At 34.7% G+C, this 24,301-nt stretch overlaps 6 protein-coding genes across 9 annotated transcripts; 3 read left to right on the forward strand and 3 right to left on the reverse strand.

The window, feature by feature from the left end:
• Positions 1-823: 823 nt before the first annotated feature.
• LOC117133586 lies at positions 824-10,059 on the reverse strand. Its single transcript, XM_033290116.1, has 2 exons — positions 10,048-10,059; positions 824-1,575 (listed from the first exon to the last, which is right to left on the reverse strand). Exon 2 carries the CDS (start codon positions 1,561-1,563, stop codon positions 964-966), a length of 600 nt encoding a protein of 199 aa, XP_033146007.1. The 5' UTR covers positions 1,564-1,575; positions 10,048-10,059; the 3' UTR covers positions 824-963.
• On the reverse strand, positions 4,930-5,396 carry LOC103865993 (glycine-rich cell wall structural protein-like). Its single transcript, XM_033289414.1, has 2 exons — positions 5,060-5,396; positions 4,930-4,991 (listed from the first exon to the last, which is right to left on the reverse strand). The coding sequence occupies exons 1-2, from the start codon at positions 5,394-5,396 to the stop codon at positions 4,930-4,932; spliced, it is 399 nt and encodes a 132-aa protein (XP_033145305.1).
• A 55-nt stretch (positions 10,060-10,114) lies between the features above and the next one.
• Positions 10,115-11,903, forward strand: LOC103865632 (protein MIZU-KUSSEI 1). Its single transcript, XM_009143445.3, has one exon. It carries the CDS (start codon positions 10,958-10,960, stop codon positions 11,708-11,710), a length of 753 nt encoding a protein of 250 aa, XP_009141693.1. The 5' UTR covers positions 10,115-10,957; the 3' UTR covers positions 11,711-11,903.
• A 62-nt stretch (positions 11,904-11,965) lies between these two features.
• Positions 11,966-13,830, reverse strand: LOC103865633 (mitochondrial substrate carrier family protein B). Of its 2 annotated transcripts, none has more exons than XM_009143446.3 (6): positions 13,501-13,830; positions 13,184-13,360; positions 12,959-13,108; positions 12,787-12,888; positions 12,552-12,690; positions 11,966-12,478 (listed from the first exon to the last, which is right to left on the reverse strand). In XM_009143446.3, the coding sequence occupies exons 1-6, from the start codon at positions 13,729-13,731 to the stop codon at positions 12,240-12,242; spliced, it is 1,038 nt and encodes a 345-aa protein (XP_009141694.2). In that variant the 5' UTR covers positions 13,732-13,830; the 3' UTR covers positions 11,966-12,239. The 2 variants fall into 2 exon arrangements, with proteins under 2 accessions (XP_009141694.2, XP_018513677.2); XM_018658161.2 differs by having other exon boundaries at positions 13,184-13,369; positions 13,510-13,822.
• A 2,997-nt stretch (positions 13,831-16,827) lies between these two features.
• LOC103865634 lies at positions 16,828-20,115 on the forward strand. 3 transcript variants are annotated; one of them, XM_009143447.3, is made up of 3 exons: positions 16,828-17,246; positions 17,622-18,838; positions 18,901-20,115. In XM_009143447.3, the coding sequence occupies exons 2-3, from the start codon at positions 17,708-17,710 to the stop codon at positions 19,120-19,122; spliced, it is 1,353 nt and encodes a 450-aa protein (XP_009141695.1). In that variant the 5' UTR covers positions 16,828-17,246; positions 17,622-17,707; the 3' UTR covers positions 19,123-20,115. The 3 variants fall into 3 exon arrangements, with proteins under 3 accessions (XP_009141695.1, XP_009141698.1, XP_033146011.1); XM_009143450.3 differs by lacking the exon at positions 16,828-17,246 and adding an exon at positions 17,264-17,527; XM_033290120.1 differs by lacking the exon at positions 16,828-17,246 and adding an exon at positions 17,274-17,441.
• Positions 20,116-21,040: 925 nt separating this feature from the next.
• On the forward strand, positions 21,041-23,626 carry LOC103865635 (phosphatidylinositol:ceramide inositolphosphotransferase 2). Its single transcript, XM_009143451.3, has 11 exons — positions 21,041-21,416; positions 21,494-21,583; positions 21,867-21,953; positions 22,037-22,105; positions 22,179-22,259; positions 22,332-22,403; positions 22,491-22,551; positions 22,624-22,723; positions 22,798-22,940; positions 23,036-23,142; positions 23,227-23,626. Exons 1-11 carry the CDS (start codon positions 21,384-21,386, stop codon positions 23,299-23,301), a joined length of 918 nt encoding a protein of 305 aa, XP_009141699.1. The 5' UTR covers positions 21,041-21,383; the 3' UTR covers positions 23,302-23,626.
• Positions 23,627-24,301: the final 675 nt, after the last annotated feature.

Consider the following 24,301-nt stretch of genomic DNA (forward strand, 5'->3'; position numbering starts at 1 on the left):
ATCTCTGGAGTATTGGTGCTATCTTATTTCAACTTGTGACTGACGGAACCCCTTTTACAGGACAGTCAAATTCAGGTTATGCATTCTTTGTATCATAGGTTTTATGTATTAGGTAAGGTGTTTGTCTTCCGGTGCATAAAACTAACACATTCTTGCTTTTTTGTTCACAGTTGCCATTTCAGTCTAAGACAGTCCTGTAGCATCGATGCATGGCGCAAACCCAGACTCTCACCTAAACTTGACTTCCCTATCTTTTGTGATCACAATCAGATACATCATAGCCATCACCCATGCATGATGATTTTTACGTCTCATATTAGAAGCAACATTCTCAATTTTCATGAACCATCTTTACTTGTAAGTTCTAAAAGAAAAAGGAGTAGGGCTCGATGTTAAATATTTAAATTAAACCCATTATAATTTTTCATGCTCTAGCACAATAGTAACAAAATTAACATAAAGCATATTTGACAGAAAATAGTAGAAATCAATTTTATAAAAAGTAGTTAATTTTAGAAAATATAAGCATTTTGTATTTGTATATCTACAATTTTTAAAGTCATTTATCAAAGTCAAAACCCGATCGCTTCTTACAGATTAGGGCATTTTCTCCTTTGTTGCACCAATTAAGATCGCATCTCCACTGATCACCCATGGCTTATTGTGAATATCATCCCAGAGCGTTTCCTCTCTTCTATGGTACTGTTGAAAGTGTAATAAAGCTGCCAAAGAACTCCTCCGTTTGTCCTTTAAATAATATTGAACATGTAATCATTCGATCACTTTTGAACATTGGCCGTTAGTTTAACATGTCCCGCCAAGGTAAAAAAAATTAATATAGTTTATAAAACACAGTTGACAACAAAAATTACATTGCATAAAACGAAAAAGAAAGCGATCAGAAAAGATAGAGAAATAAGGGACATAGGTGTAATAATGGCAGGATGTTATAAACATGCCATTTCAAAGCTGGAAGGCAGATATGACCCCAGCGACATCCCCCGTCATACAAGCCCAGGCAACTCGAGCGCCTATATACATTACATCCCTTTTTCTTAGTCTGTCCGGATCGGGTTCTTCAACCTCACCGGGTTCTTCAACCTCATCGGGTTCTTGAACCTCACAGGGCTCTTGAACCTCACGGGGTTCTTGAACCTCACCGAGTTCTTGAAACTCACCGAGTTCTTGAACCTCAATGAGTTCTTGAACCTCACCTTGATCTGTACTGTGGCTCACTTTCGGAGGCTGCTGGGTGCAGAGAGGATGGACGTCGAAGCCGCAAGGCTCGCATTGGTAAAACAACCCGTCGGTCGTTTCGTCGCAGATGTCGCACCCACGTCTGTCGTGGATTAACCGGAGCTCGTGCTGTGCATGATACATGCTGAGGAGGGTAGGCGGACACGTGGCACAGTACTCGTGAAGATCGTAGTTGCAAGAGGAGCAACGGTAGGTCCTCCCAAAGCCTTCGGTTTTACAGCCATCGCATATGTACCTTCCAACCCCGTCAACTTTCGTTAATGGGTGGATATGTTGGACTACTTCTTCCGCTTTCGACGGAGACATATCTCAAAGTTTCTTGTTTTAGTTCTTTCGTTCTTCTTTCTCTCTCTCTTTTACTTCTTGAGAATGATAGGACTAGAGAGGATAAACCTTGTTATATATATATATTATATCACAGGGTACGTAGTTTCTAGGAAATTGTCTGAAATGGTAATCAGGTGATATAACTATTTTTTGTGATCAAGTGGTAACTCATTGCAATGAATACATAAGAGAAAAAAAATGAAAATGAGTAGAAATATTCTAAACCAGATACGTATCCAAAACGTTTAACGAATAGTAAAGAGTTGATAATAAAAAATCGAAACAAAATGACGAGGAAAGTAAGGAAATTTTTATTTACTTATGTGTTTTGGAGCCAGGTATTAAAGATGGATTACATCTTTCAATAGACCTATCGAATAAACAGACCTCTCCACCCAAGTCGATTGGGTTTATGCCGATTTAAAGGTATAATTAGAAGGCTATCGAATATATAAGTAGAAGAGTTGAATCAAGTAAGGACATTCGAAAGTCGAAACACTTGGGAGACACAGCACAATAACTAGGGTTTACATAATTTTCATTGTTCTTGCTAATTTTTCTTTTACACATCAAATTTATTCAAATCTCTTTGTATTCACATCTGATCATTAATAAACAATTTTTAATCAAACCTACCTCAAATTTATATATTGCTTCAAATTCAGATTAAACAATTGACACCGTCTGAAGAAAGTTTTTGAAAATAAAGTCGACAATCGATCACCATGGTTCCCACAAACACATGAGCAACCCAACTGAGAGCCGATATGGCTGTCATGATGTAGATGATGAACGATATGATGGAGCACTTCACGAAGCAGGATGAAGCCAACAAGGCAACTAGCGAACGCCTCAACGTGATATATGCCGCTCTCACACCTCATGCAGCTACTAATCTGCAGCTACCAATGGTGAATAAACGCCAAGGAGAGTTCTTTGTCCTCCTATGGCACGAGAAGTTGGTCAAGAAACCAAGAGGCAAGTCGCCGACTTGTAGAGTGGGGTCCAAGCCATCAATTCCAAGATACATAACACAACGAGCTCGGACGCGTGCTAGCTGCCACCCAGAAGACTCCTTTGCAAAGGAAATTAATTATGTGAAGGTTCACCAAACTGAGAAATTCCTTTCCTAAAAATATTAGTATTTGTGCATATATGTGTATATATATGTATATATATGATTGGATCGGGTATCCGTTCACCTAAATATTCGGTGTTTTGGATATTCAGATTTTTGTAGATTTTAACCGGATATCCGATTCGATTCGACAAATAAATAAATAAATATCCAAAAATAATATAAAATACTATTTTTATTACCAAAACAGATATTTACTTTTAAAAAATTCTAATAACTAATATAACAAAAAATGTAAAACTTATACAAAATATAATATTTATATACGTTACATATAATTTTTTAAAAATATGTGTATATATATGCATATATATGATTGGATCGGGTATCCGTTCTTAAAAATATTAGAATTTGTGATTTGTTTTATTTTTTTACGGATGTTACATATTAGTATTTGTTTTGTTTCGTAGAGTTACGGATATCTAGAATTTTTAGTTCGAATCAAAACAAACAACGAATTGAATCAAAATTTACGGATATTTTAGCCAATCCTAATTTTCACCAATAGATTTTAGTAATAAAATATATTAATCATAGACATCTTTACACTCGTAGAGAACATATATAATAAAAAAAATATTAATCATAGACAACTTTACACTCGTAGAGAACATCTCCGAAAATGTTGAAAAGTAGATGAGTTGACTTATCATCTTCACAAGTCGTTGACTAATTAATTTAGACATGAATACTAACACTAACATTCGTATGGAAAGGTAGCTAGTGCACCTACGGATATTACAGGTTTTAAATAGTATTTTTACTCGGTCATTGCCATTGTTAATTGATCACTAAGCGAAGAGTAGATTTAAAAATTAACAAATGGCTTTCTCAAAAAAAAAATTACAAATGGAACTTTAAAATAATCAAAGGAACACTTCTTAGACCAATTCAAACACTGTAATAGAACTTTCGTTTAGTCGTGTTATAAACGAAAAAAAAAATGTGTCCACTATTTTTTTAAAAGCTATGTATAATAACTCGTAATATGTGGTAGAGTTGAGGAGTTCGCTAAATATCTGACAATTCGTTGTCTAATTATTTTTTAAAATGAAAAATCATATATAAATTGTTTAATACATCGAAAGTGATAGTTTAAAAGTCTGAAACAAACTTAGATGAATAAATATTTGTAGCTAGCGGAAGTTGATGTTAAGAAACTTGTAAACATATTAAATATGGTTGTTTAGAATCTGAAATTCAATGGAGCTTAGTTTATAGAATTTTAATACATAGGGTTTAACCCTGCGAGAGTAAATTAAGCTAATTGTGTTGTTAAAATTCCAGAACGTTGGTTAAAGTTTCCTTATTGATCTAAGTTTCAAAAAACAAAGTTTCCTTATTGATTCATGCGTGGAAGAGTTGAGGAGATGATTGAATATCTGACAAGTCTTTGGCTAATCTATCTTATTAAACCAAAATCACACGAAAAAATTAAATCCAATTACTTATACTTCCTTTTGTATAGCCCTACATTTTTGCATTTTCGGTATTATTTTATTTAAACAAATACTCATGTTTACGTGTTGTTTCGATTAATAAAAACTTTTCTCAACTTGTTCTCATAAACAAATTAATTTTATGAGAACCATTCTCTCCTCCTCCCCCACCTCTTCCATCACCACCCCCAGCTAAGGCCACAAAAATATATGAAAACACCAACAAAAGAAGCAGCAGCTATGATAAATATTACCCAAATCTCAATCTTAAGCAAAATCTCCACATTTAGTTTTTTTTTTTGATCAAAATCTCCACATTTAGTTATCCCCACTAAAATGTATATATTATTCTTTTTTCTTGTCTTGCTGAGGTTTCCCTATAGACAAATAACGTCTTTATGAAGTTTATATGTTTACGTTTATTTTTTTTGAAACTATGTTTACGTATTGAAAGGTTCTTTTTTAGACTAGAAAGGTTCATATTGCGTGCGAATGTTAAGCTCTATTATTAATATGTTTGACATGTATAAAATTCCTCTCTTTTATATATGTAGTAAATGTTCGAAGTCGTTGATGCCAACTATGATCAATCTGTTACTAAAAATATGTATAATGATTACATGTGGTTATATTTTTTATTTGTCTAATTAAAGATTTAGATGGATTGAACTGGACTTGAATTCTAAGGAATGGTTTTTATGCTTAAAACACCTAGTAATATACATAAATAATCAACAAATCGCACTACTTAATTTTTAGTGCTTATCACTAGCAATTTTCCATATTATCATCAACTTTTGAAAATATGATAGGAAAGAAACTGACACAAGCTAGATATTTCAAAAATAGAACAAACACAAGCTAGCTCAAAAACCTCCTCCTCCTCCTCCTCCACCACCACCACCACCACCACCACCTCCATCACCACCAAATCCACCACCTCCACCGCCGCCACCGCCAAAACCTCCGTCACCTCCACCACCATGACTCCAAACCCCTCCATGGCCACCAAAATCAGAACCACCTGTTAAACCTCCATCACCGCCAAAGCCACCTCCGTTTCCTCCACCACCCAACTCCACATCCCCACCGCCTCCATCCTCTCCTCCCCCATCTCCACCTCCTCCGTCGCCACCACCTCCACCTTTTAGCCCGCTTCCAGTCAAAACCGCAAGAAATATAAAAACAGCAAAAGTAGAAGCGAAAGCTATGATGATGATTACAAAAGTCTCCATCCTTATAAACAAAATCGGCACGTATAATTATCCTAGATATTTGTATATATATGTACTTTGTTGCTGCAGACAGATAACGTGTTAAGTTTATACTGACTTAGACTTTGATTATTCCATGTTCAATGGTTTTTCATTACGGGTAAAACTTGAGAAGTAGAAGTTGCTTGCGTACTAGCTTTGAAGAAATGTATGACGGTTTGACACGGTCAACTGGACTTGAATCCCAATTGGTTCATACATTCAATCGTTGGCACACAGTCTTGACCATGAGAAGAAATGCGCAGGCACGTAATCACCAACATTTTTACTAAGAAATATAAATATATAGTCAAACCTCAGATAAAATGCGTATATATATAGAATAACACTTTGATTCTTATAGAGAAACTCTATAATTTAATATTCAATAAACTATTAAATGTATTGTTTTATTAATAAAAAATAGTTTTAACAATCCAGTACATGTATCTTTATTTTGAATGGACAATAAATATGATAAGATAACAAAATAATAAATTAATATTTTTTTAAAATACTTTATGTAAATATAAATAGAATTAATTATTAATATATATGAAGTATATAAATAAACAAAATATTGTCTTTTTATTTTCTATTCACAATTTTAATATATTTTGATGTTATTTTTCACTTTACACTTTAAAATATATTTATATTTAAGGTACATATTTGTATATATCTACTAATGGAATAAGAATAACTAAAAAATTATATGTAAAATTTAATCAACATATACTTTAAAGAACAATTCTTTTTAACATAAAATTTACTTCGAAATGTATATTTTTTTAAAAAAGTTTATAAATTAATAATTTATAAATTTAACATTATTAATTTGTATCTTTACTGTATATATTTTATATATGGTGTTTGGATATCGTCTATTTATGAGTTAATATAGTCTTATTCTTTGAACTTTATGATAACATTATGGTAGAATGTCCCATTAAATCATAATCTTAACAAAACAATCACATCAATCGATAATTAAATAATCGCCCGATCTTATCATATAAACCAAATAAATGAAGATTCTAAAATAAACATTACATTACATTTAATTAACCTTCTTCTGCTACTACATCCTGATTATCCAAATCCGCGCAATCGGATCCTTTGTTACCCGACGGGTCGTTGAATAAAGACTCAATTTTTTCGTTCCTCTCTAGATTATTGGAGCCGGGTTAAGTCTGTCGGACGAGTAAAATGGCTCAGAACGTGTTGTTGGCGACATGATCGAGGTTTACACATCCAAAGTTCAATCCTTTCAGCTTATATGGTGATGATTGTTTGTTGAGTAGTCTTGTTTGTTTGGTTTCTAGATTTTGGATTTTGGTTTTTGGTTTTTAGTTTTTGGTTTTTGGTTTTTAGATTTTAGATTTTGGTTTTGCAGTAGATTTTAGTTTCTTGAAAAACATGAATGGTGATTTTAGATTTTAGATTTTAGTTTTTAATTTTTATTTATAAAATAATGAAATGAAAATATTATCAGTAGTAAAATATTTATTTCAAAAACGGTAAAAGAAAATATAATTTATGTTTAAACATAAACATAAAATTTATTTCTATGTTTAAACATAAAATAGTTGATTTTTATTTTCAAAAAAAAAACTAACAAAATTTAAATATATTTTAACACTATGATAAGTATATAAATTTATGTAATTTGAATATATTAATAGCTAAAGTTCTCAAATAAAAATTTAATTTATAGTGCAATAAATATATAGTACGTATAGCTTTATAACAACTTCAGTTATATTTTATACAATTGTGTATGGTAAAATATTAGTTAAAACATTATTAAATAATTTACCTAAACAATGCTTCAAAATTTGATAAAATAAATATATTTTTCTTAATTAGATTTTAGATGTCAGATAAATTATTTTTATTCAACTACAAAGTTAGAATAACTAATGTTTGAGCCGTTCAATTTATATAGAGATTGTTTTGCTATATTAATGCATTAATTTTAACAAAAGAAAAGAAGAAGAAAAAAGTAAATTCACGTGCATTGGTGAAAAACCAAGGAAACATAGATTCTGGTTTTTGTTAAGGAGGAGTAGTTATTTTCAAAATTTGGTTTCCCTACAATTTAGGGAATCTATTTTCTAAAAAACTTGATTGGTAAAAAAATAGTTTTTAGAGAAACAAAAACCAAAAACTGTTTCAATTTGAATGTCTTTTGTTTTGGGCTCTTTTGATGTAAATCTCCTGGGAAAGTACATTTGGTGTTGGAGTAAACTCCCTTCTTCACATTTGAAAAGGACCTCCTCATTGCAATCGTCCACTGGTTTTTAACATTTGATGCCAAAGTTGAGAGAATAGACACTGAATCTAGTCTTTTGACATCAACAGAACTTACTTCCAGATATTAGTAGAACCAACCAGCGAGTGGATAGCAAGACTCAGCTCGTGTGCAGCAACAATTGCAGAACTAGTCCATGAAAGGGTAACCAAACTTTACACTGTTTATGTGGTTATCACCGTGCTATTTGCCAGACAACATCAGTTTCTAATCATTTTCTTTTCAATATTCTTTGCATAGATAAAATCCTAGCCATGCTGGATCAGAGGAGATCTCCTGTCAGATTCAGAGGCAGTTTTATCCAAGAGATTGAGCTTGCTGAAGAACTTGCCAAGAGTATCAAACCTAGTATGTATGTTTTTTCTCTTTGTAAAAGAGGAAACACTTATGCTCTCTTCAAATGTTTTCATCTACTTGGTTGTAGGGAATACAATGATGCAATGGAGACAATATTTGAAGCAGCCCTTGATCTTGGAAAACTTGGTGGAGTGAGTTTTGATGAAACAATTCAAATCTAAAGAATCTAACTTCATTCTCATATATAAACACACAAAAGGTTCAACTCCTATAGTGGTTGTGGCTTTTACTGCAGGTTAATGAGGTTATGGAGGACATAGAGAACGCGGGAAACCAATACTCAAAAGCGGTGCGTTTGCTGGTATTCCTTCTAGTAGAAGCACCAATGCTGATTCTAAATCCGCCATCGTCTCTCACAAACTCAGATAGGTATCGTCTCAGCAGAAGACTAAAACCATCTGCAATCACAAAGAAGAAGCTCAGGTTCTCAGGTGTCATCATCAGCCACGATGAACAAACAACCATAACCATTTACTCTGTTTGGCTTCTCTTGTTTCTTCTCCTGTTTTTTTTTTCCTACCTAAAACAGAGAAAAATGTAAGTATTTATACATCAAAATCACATGTATTCTTATTCTTTTGGATCTCGAGGGACTTTGAGGGATATGATCAGTGTGATGAATGTTGTAACATGTTCTTTGTTCTATCATAGATTAAAGTGAAATGTTTCTAGAGAGAGCAAGATGGTGGAAACATCATTCATCAAGGGCGAGAAAAGAGAGGCAAATCCAAAGACTCAAGAGATCAAACGACTTAGACACAAAACAGATGGTGAAATCTAAATCGAAGTAACCCAAAAAAAAAAAAAAGAAAGATGATTACATAATGAGAAAGATTTTAAGATCCATTATCAACGGAACACGTCACTAAAACACAACCACCCCACTAAACATGGTTTACTATATAAGAATCATCAAAGCAGTAAGAGTCTTAAGACACAAACAAAACAAGAAGAAGCATGAAGTGTTGTAAGTTTACTGCATTGGCTTTGATGAATCTTCTAATCACATTGGTTTCCATTGAATCAATCCTGGAGTTGCAATCGCTATTCCCAAACGTTGTAACATCCGCAACCGCCCAGCTGGCAAGCGATGTGGACGTATGGATTCGATTCTTCTAAGTCTCATAAGTAAAGTGTATAATATATGAACTTCTTGACTTACCTTTTACATGTCTTGATATGTGTTTGCAGGTTACATTGTTCCTTGAAGATTTTAACTCCGGCTTGGATCTTTTAAGATCAAAATGATGAGAAGTTCTTGAGATTTTAAAATAAATGTTTTCACTTACCTTTGTAGAGGAGAAATGTGAACTATGTAACCTGAATAATCTATGTTGTTGGACTATATATGAATATGCATTATTTGCTGCAATATATGAATAAAGTGTTTTCTGTTTCACTTTGTCTAATGTTGTGACATTTGGTCTGTGTGATACACACAATAAATACGGTCAAATAAAATACTAAGAAGTACTGTAACTGAAAATTGTCTTCAAAATTATTTTCAAAATTATGAAAGACAAGACTGAATAATCATGACTACAACAAAACCAGACGATAATTAGACTATGAATTAGCAACAGTAACCAAAAAAATAACTTTATATTTTATATACAGTTTTAGGATTTATTATTTTTGCTTCATTATATTTTATTTTCTCAAATATTAAACGAATCTTAAATTATTTTTAGTACAACTATAGTTAACATAGTTTTTTCAAAGAAATTCGAAACCCTCAAGGCCATAATCGGCAATACTATCAAAAGTAAATTTAAAAGTCAACACATTGTTAATTTCTAGGGCTGTCATCACTCATTATTAGCACCAAAGAATCTCTCCCATACTAATTATATGTACATTCTCGTTTTATCACTGTATACTCCCTCTGTATTTTTATCGGAAATAGTTTAAGTAAAATTTGTTTGTTTCAAAATATAAGTAGTTTTCATAATTTTAAGTAACTTTTATGTTTATTGGATGTAGTGTTACCAATCAAATAATATATCAAATGTTACTTTTAAAAAAAATAATAATTTTTTTAATATTTGTGCATTCGTCTAAAACTACTTACAATAAAAAAAATAAAGGGAGTAGTTTTTAATTGGCATATTAAATGATGTTCTAAAGCAATTTTCTTGTGAAACGAAAGCATTAAATAATATACTCCCTCTGTTTTTAATTATAAGTAGTTTTACTTAAAAGTACAAATATTTAGAAAGTTGTTATCTAAAAAAATATATCATTTAATCAATTAATTCAACCAATTATAAAAAGTTTAACATTATTTTATTGGTCACACAATATCTAATAAATAAAAAAGGTGCATTGAAATATGTAAACTACTTATATTGTGAAATAATTTTTTTTTGCTAAAACTACCTACATTTGAAAACAGAGGGAGTAGTAATGATTTCTCTTTTTCGAAGTGAAACACAAATAATGCTCTATTAGTGACCAATTTTTTCTTGAAATCCACACACAACATAACTCCTTTACTATCAATTTCGAACGTTCGGGGGCAGTGAATAAATGAATATGGTTCAGAAAACCGTACGGTTTAACTCACAGCAACGAAACACAAAAATTGAATTCAAGTCATTAAATGTTTGGTTAATAAACGTGCCAAAGAAAAAGCCCCATTCAACCAATAACCTTTCGGTACATCGTAATAGAATCTTTTCAACACTTTCCACGTGGCAAGTAAACAAAAAGCCACGTGTAGTAACAGTCAAACCAGTCAAAGCCACAACGGATATTATCTTGTCTCCCGCCTTTCTTTATAAAAAGCACACAGACAAGAACACAGAGACTTGTCTCTGCAACTCTGAAACCTCCGTTTGACCCTTTTACCTTTCAAGAGAGAGAAAGAAGGATGACGAAGCTCGACGTTCTCCGTCGCTACCTCCTCCCGTGCGTCTCACCTCCGACGAATCCAACCGCCGCGTCGCCATCCACCGGACCAGTCTCCAAGAAACGTCTCAGCACTTCCCTCAGAGACGACATCGACGTCCAAGACTCCGCTTCTTCCTCCGCCTCTTCCTCCGAGGCCACATCCTTCGCCGCCGCCGTTGATTCCGACTCCGACTACCTCTCCGTCGCGACGCAGCCGCCGAGACCCTCGAAGACGATGGTCATCGGTACGCTTTTCGGGAGGAGAAAGGGACACGTGTGGTTCTGCGTGCAGCACGACCGTCTCTCAGTCAAACCTCTCCTTCTCCTCGAGCTCTCCATCGCGACGAGCCAGCTTGTTCACGAGATGGGTTCGGGTCTCGTTCGCGTGGCTCTTGAGTGTCCGACCCGGCCCGAGTTGAAGTCTTGCCTCTTGAGATCCGTGCCCGTTTGGACCATGTTCTGCAACGGGAGGAAGCTTGGGTTTGCTGTGAGGAGGAGCGCCAAGGACGAGACGAGAGTGATGTTGAAGAAGCTTGAGTCGATGACTGTTGGTGCGGGGGTGTTGCCGTCTGGTTCCGGGTCGGGGGAAGCGGATTCTGACGAGGTTATGTATATGAGGGCCAACTACGAGCACGTTGTTGGTAGCTCTGACTCTGAGTCTTTTCATCTCATCAACCCGGATGCTAACTCGGCTCAAGAACTCAGCATCTTCTTGCTCAGAACCTCTGCCTAGTTACCTTCTTGTTGGTCTAATTATGAATGCTTTTCATCAAAGATAGGTTTAGAGATCTTAGTGTTTTGAGTTCTTAGTGAGAAATTTCTAAGCGGATTTGAGTTCTTGAGCGTTAAACATATTATTTTGTTAGTGAGTTAACAAGTGTTCTCGAGTGTAATGATAGAGAAACTTTCAAGATTTTGTTTAGTAAGATTCTCTTCTTGAAGCCATCTGTGTCACTATTACAAATAAAAAACGTAGCAAAAAGCAAACAAAACAAAACTTGCTGTATATAAAGTGTAAAATGTTTAAGATCAAGAAACAGACAATAACAATACAAAACTGTGATGTCAGGAGATTGCTCGCGTGGGAAAGACAAGTGTAAAGGATAATGCATTTGAATGTTACTTAACGCTCAAATGCAACTCAAACCTATACACTCCACGGTGGTTGTAGTAGTAGTAGTAAGAAAAGTAAAATTTACTACCAAAGGGGGGAAACAAAAATGATGTTATCTTTCTTCTCCTAATAAAGTACTAAAACTCCTCTAAGGGGCAGGAGGAGGACATAAGAGAGTTTTCAAGCTCTCGTATACCATGAAGGTGATGCCAACGCCTGGAACCACTTTGTAATATTCAGGCAATAATCCTCTGTACAGCCCTCTCATGCCTTCTGACTTGAATATGTGTTTGAATGTTCCGAAAAGTCCAGTGTTGTACACTCTCGCTCTTCCACCAGCTCCTTCCACTTGCTTTCTCCTTCTCACAAGATCCAATGGGAACGTAGCTACACGTTATGAGCATCAAAAAATTAGTCAACTGAAATGGTTTAGAGAGAAGGTCAACATCGAATAACAAACCTGTTGAAGAAGCAACACCAGCTAGACTTCCACAACCAAGACTAATAATCAATGTTGAATCATCTGGCCTATGAGATAGCCAAAACGATTTCAAAGACTCGTACGTAGCAAAGTTGATTGCAAGCGTTGGCCCAACACCCTGAATCAGATAAAAAGACGTACCACGAAGCAGTTGACAACTTAACAATCAACAACACACTTAGCATATGACACAAGAGAAGAAAGGAAAGCTTACCAACATAGTAGCACCAAGTCCTTTATACAAACCCAACAAGCCCTCCTCTCTGCATATGGTACGGAAGGCATGCCCAATACCCTGATAATACATTGTATTTCTCTGGAAAGGGAACAAACGTAAGTCATTCAGGTCACAGACAGGCAAAAGAGACACTTGTCAGAATCAAAACCTGTGCAGCAAGACGTGTCCTAACAAGATCAAGAGGATAAGTAGCAGAAGCAGCTGTAATTCCAGCCAAGCCACCACTAACAAAGTGCACAAACGGGCTGCTACTCCCATTCCCTAAATAACTCTGTAAGATTGGATTCGAATAGAAAAACTGCAAAAACAAAAACAGTATTGTGTCAGTAAGACTGAGTGACAAATCATGATAAAATGCAACAAAGCAACTCACTTTATTATATTTCTCATATGCATAGAAGTTCAGTGCTGAATAAGGAAGCCTGTGAGCTACTGTAACCATATTCCCTTTCCAAAAGGCTCTAACTCCTTCCTCGTTGAGGATACGAGAAGCTTCACGCCACAAACTCGGCTTGCTCAACACAGCAGCTTCTGATTGCATTCCTTGCAGCTGAAAGAGACAACAAAGCTTAGAGACAATAAGTTGTAAAGACAAAACACAATGTTAACGGTAATAACCAAACAGCAAAAGCTCAAACAACCCATTAATATGTGCAAAGCAACAAAGCTCAAAAGAGTGAAACTTGAGACCTGAAACAAGATGGTGAGGCGAGCTAGAGGAGCGGTGCACGTCTTGCTGAAAGCGCCGGCGATACCTCCGGCGAGGAGATTCTCGACGGTGCCGAAACGCGGCTGAGGCGGCTGTTTCTGTGATAAACTCAAGGCTCCGGCGTCTGCGACGGTGGTACGCACGGCGGCGGCGGAATTGAGAGCGCTCTGTGCTCCGTCCACCGCCATACCGACTCTAGCATCAATGTTCATCTCTCTTGGAGGGGAATGGATTGCGAATTGAGATCGACATGGGAGAGAAAGGGGCAAAAGGAAAAGTCTTTGGAGAAACCCTAAACTTGCTTGGAGAAGGATGAGGGTATTTTGGTCAAAACACCTAAGATACGGAGATACCGGGAATATGCGTCACAGTTCGGTTCAGGTCCGACCAACACCAAGCACCGAAATCAATTTGCAATGTCACCGTTCGGTTCGAAATCAATTTGGTTTGGTCGGTTCGCTTCTTTTTTTTTCACTAACTTTAGGACGTTACTGAATAATTGGATTTGAAATTATTGTTAAAATTTTAAGATTCTATTATTCGTTTATAGATTTTGCCTTTCTTACATGTTAATTATTACCAAAATCTAGAGCTATTCGTGTGATTGTTTAATTACATGCATAATTCATTGTTATTTAAAAAGTTTTGGTTTATTGGTTCTATGATTCTACTAAAGTTTAATGTTTAACAAAACTTTGGATACATCCATTAAATTATTAAAATCACTACACTATCATTTATACTTTTAATTTTTCTTTACCAAAAAAATACTTTTAATTATAATTCTCGAAATTTACTGTTCATAAAATTTGGATTCTAAAAAATTAACTTATATAAAAACAATGCATATATCCATCAAATTTTTAAAATCATTACAGTGTAATATTTTCATAAAATTTTATTATATTTAAATCTCATAGCACTTAACAAATCTTTCAACTTTTAAAATCTAACAAACTCTATAAACTTAACTACCAATAGCCCCAATAATTTTGGGTTTCATTGGTACTTAAACTACTTATCAATGGTGAAGTTGACTAACAATTGAGAACAAACTCTATCTTTTGGCGTCAAAGCTTTCACATGTTGCATTTTATTAACATTTTATCCCTAACTAAAACTTTCTATGATTTAACATACAAAATACACGTTATTTATTTACAGGAAACATCAGAGAAAAAAAACTTACCTAGACTTAGTTGTTAAAGTACAATTCATTAATCTCAAACTTAAGTCTCCATGTGTGTTGTGTAAAATGGATGTTGGGGAAATCATCGTGGTAACCATACTATTTGTTATTTTTGTTTTGTGGGTTCTTAAGGGCTTTTGGCGCAAAGGAGGTGTGCCTCCTGATGATGGTGTCGTTGCAGGAGGAAATGATCATGGAGATGATAGCAATGGTGGGGGTATTGAAGGCGGAGGTGATGGTGGAGATGATAGCAATGGTGTGGATATTGAAGTCGGAGGTGGAGATGATAGCAATGGTGGGGATACTGAAGGCGAGGTGGAGGAGGTGGAGATCATGGTGGTGACGGTTGAGGCCGCGATGCAATCTTCACTAGCTCTTAGTTGAATTACTTAGACTTCTTCTATGTCTCTTTTTTCCTTTGTTTAAATGTTTTTTTGTGCTGCTTACGGCTCATAGCCAAGTTGTTATAAAACTTAATTTATTTTTCTCCTTAGAATTATAGGTTTTTGATAATATTAATTAGTACTATGTGTATATGATTGCTGACTTCTCAAAACCTAGGTGAGCAAATCCTTTGACATTAGTTTCTTGCAAGCTAAACATTATATTTATATAGTCTTGAGTTTTTTTTCTATTTTGTTTTCTCAATTATGTTCTTGTATTTTTCTTTACTTTAAAAAATGGAGACATAAAATGTTAAATGATATGTCTCTGACTTTTACTTTATCTAAAATAAAAATAGGAAGGGAGTGAAAAGAAGGGAACGAGAGCGATGTTTGTTGTCTTTTATCTCTTTTCTTTCTATACATTCTGAGAGGTCTACATTCGAATAGAACAAAAGAAGAAGAGGAAAAAAACTCAAAACCCCACAAAATAAATCTTCTAACTGTAGTACAACACTATGATGAATTGATTTTCTAAAAATATCATGCATACTTAAATCATTTACCAAAACGATTCAGCCGCTTACAATTCTGAATTTGAAGATGCCGGAGCATACCAATATGGAGGCGAGAATAATGATATCTATGGCAGTTCACTACTCTTTCCATCTTCAAACTTTATTGTTGATATGGATAGCCAACAAGATCAACATTCCAACTCTACCAAAACCAACTTTACACTTTAGTGATGAGTGAACTATCTCTTTTAAAACCACTCCTTTTCCTTTATACATTTTAAAATTCCATCCGATCGATGTAAAGCGTATATATTTGAACAACTGGTTTTGAATCTAGATCTATTGTCAAGACATGTACAAAAGAAAAAGATCAATGATCAGTTAGAATGAAACCACAATCTATCTTTCTATTTTTCAGCCGAAACAGTGCTTCAGTTATAAAAAAAAACACCAGAAAATAGATAGTAAACTAACCCTCATAAAAACAACAGGAAACTTGAGCCGGACCACATCCTCATGTAGGCATAAGATGAGAAATCATCACCTCATGCGACACCACCTTTGGACCACCCAAATGTGAGAAAGCATCCAATAGATCATCCAATAGATAGATTTCACCACGACAAGAAGATCTCCAAATATCTAACTAAGATAATATTCATTATTCGGCTCATTTAGTCCAGGTTAGTTGCTCTAAAGATCTAGTTTTAGAAGATTAACATGGTTTATATTTCTAAGAATTTTTAATGTATGTGTTGACTTTTTTTTTTTTTTTTTTTTTTTAGCAAAAGAGAGTAGAGTATGAGATGTACTACTTTTATGTAAATAAGAGAAGATCGAAAATAACTTTTTTTATCCACTAAAACTTACTCAAATTTGTGGAAGCACCGTATCTTATTGGTTAAGGTTTAAAGGCTTCTATATCCAGGTCTGGGGTTCAAATCCCAGACTATGCAATTTATTGCAGATTACAGGAAATCTCAAGTCCCGGAGAAAGCGGTTTATTAAACAATTATGCAGACTACAGAGGAAAGACTTGCAATGGATCTTCAACATGGTGCAAGTAAATCTGGCCAGACGTGGATCTTCATAGGACGGCTCAGGTGATGCAGTTAGGCGTAGGTCTTCATAAGGCAGGTAGTATTGTCGGTTGTCGAATCGTCTATGTAATATTTCCTATATCATAATTGTAAGATCATAATAAATCAGCGTTAAAAAAAAAAAACTTACTCAAATAAAATGGGTAATTGATAAAATAATTTAGATTAGTTGGAAAAATAAAGAACATAAAATATAAAAAAGAAAGAATAAGACATTATTACCGATATTTTGGTAATTAGCTCAAATTGAAATATTTAACCGAAGGATTAGCCGTATAGCCAATGTAAGTGACGTGTTGAATAATAAAAATCATTAAAGAAACACATTAAATGAAAGTAACTGAAACTATTAGAGTCAGACACAGAATCTGTTTGGACTTCAGTGGCGGTGTTTTAAGTACTTTGCTTCCGTCCGAATCTATACTTCCATCTTCCTTCGTCATCCGCCTCTTGGTTTGGCGCCACCTCTCTCTGTCAGTCTCTCTGCTATCTTTGTCTCCGCGCAACTTTCGCACCGATCCGCCTGAATCTTTCTTGGTAAGTGGGTCCCTAGCTTCCACTTTAATTTCTCCTACATCCCTCTCTCTCTTGCTATTGTTTGGTCGGAGCGAGAAAAAAAAATGAAAAGGGAAAGTGTGAATTTCGTTTGCTTTCACACTTTGAATGATCCATTGGTAACAAAAAGTTGTTGATTCTCCAAGGTTTTGCTTAGATCTGACAACAATTCTTTCCGTGTGAGTTATTTCTTCCAAGAAGTATTCAGAATCCTTCCCCAATTCTACACCATACTGTTGAGCTTGCTAAGATTTGAGTCCAAAGTATCAAAACTGTTTCAACTCAATTATTGTGTGTCTCTCTACTCTCTAGTGGTCACAGTGCACTTTCCTCATGTTCTCTGTCTTATTGTTGCAGTGTGCTTAGTCCCAAGATTTGCATTAGTACTCTTGAATGCAATATAGAACCATTACTTTGAGGTTTCAAGTGATTACATCACTATAATGAGGCAACAAAGAGCCTCTAAAGAGTTGGTGAAGCGCGATATGTTGGATCCTCCAAGGTATCTCCAAAGAGCTGAAGATCGCCGCGTAAAGGCGCTGAGTTTTGGAGTTTTGGATTGGCAACAGTTAGAGAAACGGAAGGATAGTGCATCAGAGGGAACCAAAGATGCTTCATCATACACAGGTTCGTTGGAACTAGATTTAGCAACCGGGGTTGTTAAAAGACTGGATCTAAATGGAAGACAAGATGATGTCCTAGGCCAATGTTCAAGTCCGGTTAATGTAATGGAAATGAACCAAAAGTCTTCAGAGAAAGCAAGCTTGTCTGTGACATCTAAAAGAGAAAGACATGCTTCTCCTCCCAACCGCCGGTTTAGTTTCAGTCAAATGAGAAGAAGTTTCAGTAGTAAAGAAAGCTCATCATCTGGTCCTGTGTTCTCAAGCGCATCTCATGCTTCAGCCAAATCAGGTCCGTTGACATTCAACAACTCGGCCATAACAAAACCAAATGGTCACAGCAGAACAAGATCAGGTCCTGTAATGAAACACAAGAATGTCACGTTACAAGATCCTTCGAAACCTTCCAACACAAGATCACACGCTCTTTTGCAGTTCACTTTGAGAAAAGGTATCAGTTTATATCAGTTTGTGGTTGACAACAACGTTCTTGCTGCCACCATGAAGAGTTTAGATTCTTCTAGAAAGTCATACACATTGTACTCAGTCAAAGAGGTAAAGAACAAGAGTGGGAACTGGTTAGGCCGCAACAGGAATGATCATCCGTTTGTACATACAATCATCGGTCAAATGAAGACTAATGCGGATTCAGCAACCCACAGAACAGAATCTGTTTTGTTAAGTGTTGAGACAAACGAAGAGCTTGCAGCAGCTATTGTTCAGACAAGAAACAGGAGTCAGAAGCAGAACACAACAACTACTGTTATACTCCCTAGTGGAACTCACACGCTTCCTAAAGACAGTAACGCCCCTCTGAAGTTGATTGACCGGTGGGAATCTGGTGGATCATGCGACTGTGGTGGTTGGGACATTGGTTGCAAACTCCGTGTCCTCTCTAATGATCATCATACAAAGTGTAAACCTTTCTCAAGCTTTCAACTGTTTGGTGATCAGGTAAGTTGTTCTGTTCAAGTCTCTTAAGTGCGATTCATTGTTAACACTTGGAACTCTCACAGGAAAGAGGCGAGCCAGTATTCAAAATGGTGAGACACGACGATGAACTCCACTCAGTTGAGTTCGGATCATCGGTTTCTCTCTTGGAAGCTTTCTTTATTGCATTGGCAGTAAGCAGTCACCAGAACTGGTGTGAAGAGGAAGAAGAGGAAGCAGTGTTGAAGAGAGTAACATCAACCAAGTACGCATCAAACCCACCTGTTTCTCCAATAGGTCGGGTCTAGTGACAATCATTTGGCTTAGCTGGCTGAGCTAGAGACTATGTTGGGTTGTGCTTTAATACAACTGTAATTAAGAAATATATTTGGCAGAATTGTTTAGAATTTGCGCAATGTATAAAATATAGTGAAAATACATTTTTATATTTTCAACATCTTCAGATCTTTTAACAAAAAAAAAAGTCATCATAGTCTAACAAAATTATCTTTTCAACATGGAATTACAAAAAGATGTTTATATTACATGGAAAATAATGGGAAAAAAGAATTTAATTAGAACAAAATAGTAATCATAAGACACCATAGTTTTAGACAGCCTAGGAGAGCAAGATACGCTATTAGAAAAAGTATTGAGGATAGAGAGACAACTCAACTAAGCATGTGGGTGAGGATAGAAATCTTATTTGACAAACATGCTTCGCTGGTCGCTGCTTTACCCTACTTACCCACATGCTCTTCCGAATCATATCCCACAACCTGTGGTATTAATCCTTAATTAATATTGTAACCTTGTATTAAGTATTTTCATATGTTAATTAAGATTCAAATTGGCCACTACTAGCTCTAATCACAAGACATCACCTTTGAATTTTAAAATAAAGCGTCAATAACGGTTGGTGTTGGTGTGGTTCTTCATCTCATGACCATTGACTACTTTTTAGTTTTATTGATAAAATCTCTTTTCGAGACTTATCCGACTTCTGAAAATATTAATATTTGAGCGATAGAAGTTTCCTATCAAGAATTATCATAAATTCATAATTGATATAGTAATATTAGTGATGGAATCATCCATCATCTATAGCTAGATGTTATTTCCCGTTCTTTAAAAAGTGTTTTTGAGTAATAATTTTATTTTTTTGAAAAATAGCCTCATGAGTTGATCAAAAAAAGAAAGAAAAATAGCCTCATGCATGCGTGAAAAAAAAAACACATGAATCATTCATTATTATGATAAGAAAATAGGGTAAAGACACACGAATCATACATACAGTATGACTCAACAATGATTACCAGGTAAAATAACTTTTTAGAATAGCAAAACGAGGGTAAAGACTACAAAACAATAATGGCAAAATGTTAGGAGTAACGAACAGTTGTAGAAACAAGTTATGATATTTTGAACACCAAAACTTAATGGGACGATTGATAGACTGACTTTCAGTATTGAATTATTTCATAAGGAGACTTTTATGACTTTTCTTACATTATTGGCAAAAAAAAAAGAAGACTTTTCAAACATAAATCTCTCTTTGTTTTTTTTAAAGAACACCAATCTTTTTTGGGTTCCTTGCATATTCTTTTGTTTTGTTCATAAACCCTCCAAAATAATATTTGGAAGTACTTTTATATACATTTTCACATTTTCCTTAAAATATATTTTAGTTACTTCGGTTTTAAAATAATTAAAACTAAGACAACTAGGGGGGAACGTACAAACATACACTACTATGTTTTTGACTTGAATAAATTAGATACAAAATAATAAAGAGAGTAAGGATAAAACGTATCATTAATATTATCTGTCTTCAAAGTTCAGTTAAAAAATTGATATCATACAACGTGGTAGCTAAAATTTGAAAAGTGTTGTAGATCAGTTAAACTTCCATCAATAGTTAAATTTATAGCCAACACATGAATAGTAAAATCACAGATAAATACAACCAAAAATTTAATAGGAAATCCTATAGCTACCATTTGTTCTAGTTCTACTAATCAATCTGATAGATTCATAAATAAAAGATGTCGGAAAATGTTAAAAGTTTAGTTTCAACAAAAAGATTTAAAACACAGAATAAAAATACATAAATATGAATGAAAGAAATATTTTATTAGTCTTTTTCGACTATGTTTTTATCATTCGTATGAAGACTAATAAAAAAAAAATTGAAAAGTTGAATATTATTTTGTTTTTTTTTTTAAATTCAATTTACAATTCAACCGTTTCTCCGTGTTGAACTCTCTCCTGCGCTTTATAAAATATCAATCTAGGGCTTGGGTTGGCTTCTCAGATTCTGCTTCAGGAAATCTATTTTCTTCATCTTCCATCTCTCTCTCTCTCTCTGTTCCTTCATTGCATCTCAGATCTTGGATTGACCGTACAGATCGTTGACCTTTCCTGAATCGGAATCTGGGTTCGCCTAAAAATCAAACCTTTCTCCTTCGAGGAGCTCGAGACTGACAATTTATATCGAAAAGGCTGAGTCTTTGGATTTGGGTGATGAACTAGTATGTGACTGATCGTCACACGAACACAAGAATAAGAGATGACGCTTTACATTCGTCGCGAATCTTCAAAGGTTCGTTCGTTTGTAAATCTTCTAATTCAGCTTCTGGGTTATTCAATTTCATTGTCTGATTCGTTGTTTGTGAATAGCTGTGGAAGAGATTTTGCTCGGAGATAACGACGGAGATCGGACTCCTCGCTGAGAACTGGAAGTACCTTGTCGCTGGTATTATCTGTCAGGTTTGAAAATTTGATACCTTTTTTGTTGTGTTTTTTTTTTCAGTTTTTAATTTAATTCAGATTCAGATTGAAAGCTTTAATGATGACCAATTGGTTTTGTTGTTATACATGGTAACTTTTGAGAGACAAAGCTTTTGCTTTTATTTTTTTTTGTCTATTTAATTTAAACGCACACCTTTGCTTTTTCAACAAAAACAGTGTAAGCCTATGTTTTTGTGTGTTTAGTGTCTTGAGTTTGTGTTTGGTTTGACACTTTGTGAATATGGTGGTATGTTATGTGCAGTATATTCATGGTTTAGCTGCTAAAGGAGTTCATTATATTCATCGCCCTGGTCCGACTCTCCAGGATCTTGGCTTCTTTCTTCTTCCGGTTTGTCTCAGACATCTCATTATATATGCTAATTCATCAGATGGGAGTAGATGTCTTATTAGCTTTGGTTTTCAATTGTATAGGAGCTTGGTCAAGAGAGAAGCTACATAAGTGAGACTGTGTTCACTAGTGTATTTCTTTCTTTCTTCCTGGTGAGTCTTGCAACATTCATAGTTTCTTCACTGGACTTTCGATATTGATACTCTTTTGTACCTTTTATTGCAGTGGACTTTCCATCCATTCATACTGAAAAGCAAAAAGATATACACCGTCTTGATTTGGTGCAGAGTTCTTGCATTCTTAGTTGTAAGTGTGCCCCTGTCTTCTTACTCTGTCTTCTTCTCATTTTCTAACTTTCTCGATGTTTCTGTTTTTCAGGCTTGTCAGTTTCTCCGTGTGATAACATTCTATTCAACTCAGCTTCCTGGCCCAAACTATCATTGTCGTGAGGTATAAAGCAACTGAGATCCTATACACAATGTCTCATGTGTTCTAATCAAATAAAGCTTATATGTGTTTCCCACTTTTTTGCTACAGGGCTCTAAAGTTGCCAGGATGCCATGGCCTAAAAACCCTCTTGAAGTTCTCGAGATTAACCGTGAGTCTACATTCTCTTTCCTTACTCACATATTCTTTCTTTTTGCTTATGGTTCTCATGTTATCTCATCAGCTCATGGGGTGATGTACGGATGTGGAGACCTGATTTTCTCATCGCATATGATCTTCACGCTTGTCTTTGTCCTTACTTACCAGAAGTACGGTACCAAAAGGTACAAACTCCTTTGGCAAACTACAATTGAAAAAGTCATCACTGCATTACTCTTATGTTTATACTATGTCTCAGGTTCATAAAGCTGTTTGGGTGGCTCACTGCTTTCGTGCAGAGCCTCTTGATCATTGCCTCCCGTAAACATTACACTGTCGATGTCGTTGTTGCATGGTATACTGTGAATCTTGTGGTGTTCTGTCTAGACAAGAAATTGCCAGGTTTGATCTCAGACAAACCCTTCTTAACAGAAGTGAAACACTTGGCAGAGAACTACGGTTTCTCATATCTTTTTGTTGAAATGTCTGTACTACAGAGTTACCAGACCGGACTACGGTGTTGCTACCGGTGATCTCGAAGGACAGAACGAAAGAAGAGAACCACAAGCTGTTGAATGGGAACGGTGTTGATCCTGCTGACTGGGTAAGCATCTGCGCCTCTTGTGTAACCTGAACCAATCACACAATCTGATCTTTAATGCTCTTTGTTTTGTTATGTTTGTTTTAGAGACCAAGGGCTCAAGTGAACGGGAAGATAGATACCAACGGAGTTCACTCTGATAACTCAATCAATGGCGCATGAGACTTGGGACAAGATCTCTATATATATGAAAAAAGCTAATCAATGGTGTCATGAAGACAACATGTTGGTTTCTGTAAGGGTGGTAAAGTTTTGTTTTTGGTCATTGTTCCAGAAAAGAAGAACACTCATAGAGAGACAAGTGGTGGGGGTTATGATGCTATTTTGTACATGTTTCGAGTTACTTATTCCCCAAGTAATCATCTTTTGTTGGATCATGTTTTTGTTTTCATTTATTGTCAATTTTGTTATTAGAAACTGTATTGATCTTTGAAACTTTGTTATGCATGTGGTTGTTTCCCTCTAAAGCTTAAACATTTGCACATTCTTTTTCAATTTGGAATATATATACAAAAAAAAAAAAAAAACTCTTTACGTTTAATAAGAATACTAATCAAACGAGTTTTCCTTTCATTTCTCTCTAAATTTGTTCAGCAGAAACAATGATGCTATTTTGTACTTTAGTGACAGACATAATGTTCATGTAACATAACTTTTACCAAGTGATATCATCTTATCTTTTTTTCTTGAGAATTAATAAGATGATAAACATATAGATAATCTTAAGAAACTACACCATAAATATTTTCTGTATTAGAATTTTCATATATACCCCCTACTCCCTCCATTTTTAAATAATGCATTTTCTAACATTTTTTTTACTTGTTTCTAAAAGATCAATGTTTTAGATTTTCTATGTATGTTTAATAATGAATTGTAAACTTCAAAAAATATTAATTAACAATTTAAATTTATTGAATTGATATTGGTTTAAATTTATGCAAAATTGTTATATTTTTAAAAATTAATTTATTGATAGTCAAATATTAATTTTTTAAATATTTGTGAAAAATATAAAACATTGCATTATTTAAAACAGAGGGAGTATATGTTTTTAAAAAATATATACATATTGGGCACATTTTAAAGTGTATTAAATTTTGATTATTAATGCATTGTTTTTATAATTATCTATTATTTTCCATGAGTTTAAATCAAAATA

This window comes from Brassica rapa, chromosome A04 (genome assembly GCF_000309985.2).
Source record: "Brassica rapa cultivar Chiifu-401-42 chromosome A04, CAAS_Brap_v3.01, whole genome shotgun sequence".
Taxonomy (NCBI): Eukaryota; Viridiplantae; Streptophyta; class Magnoliopsida; order Brassicales; family Brassicaceae; genus Brassica; species Brassica rapa.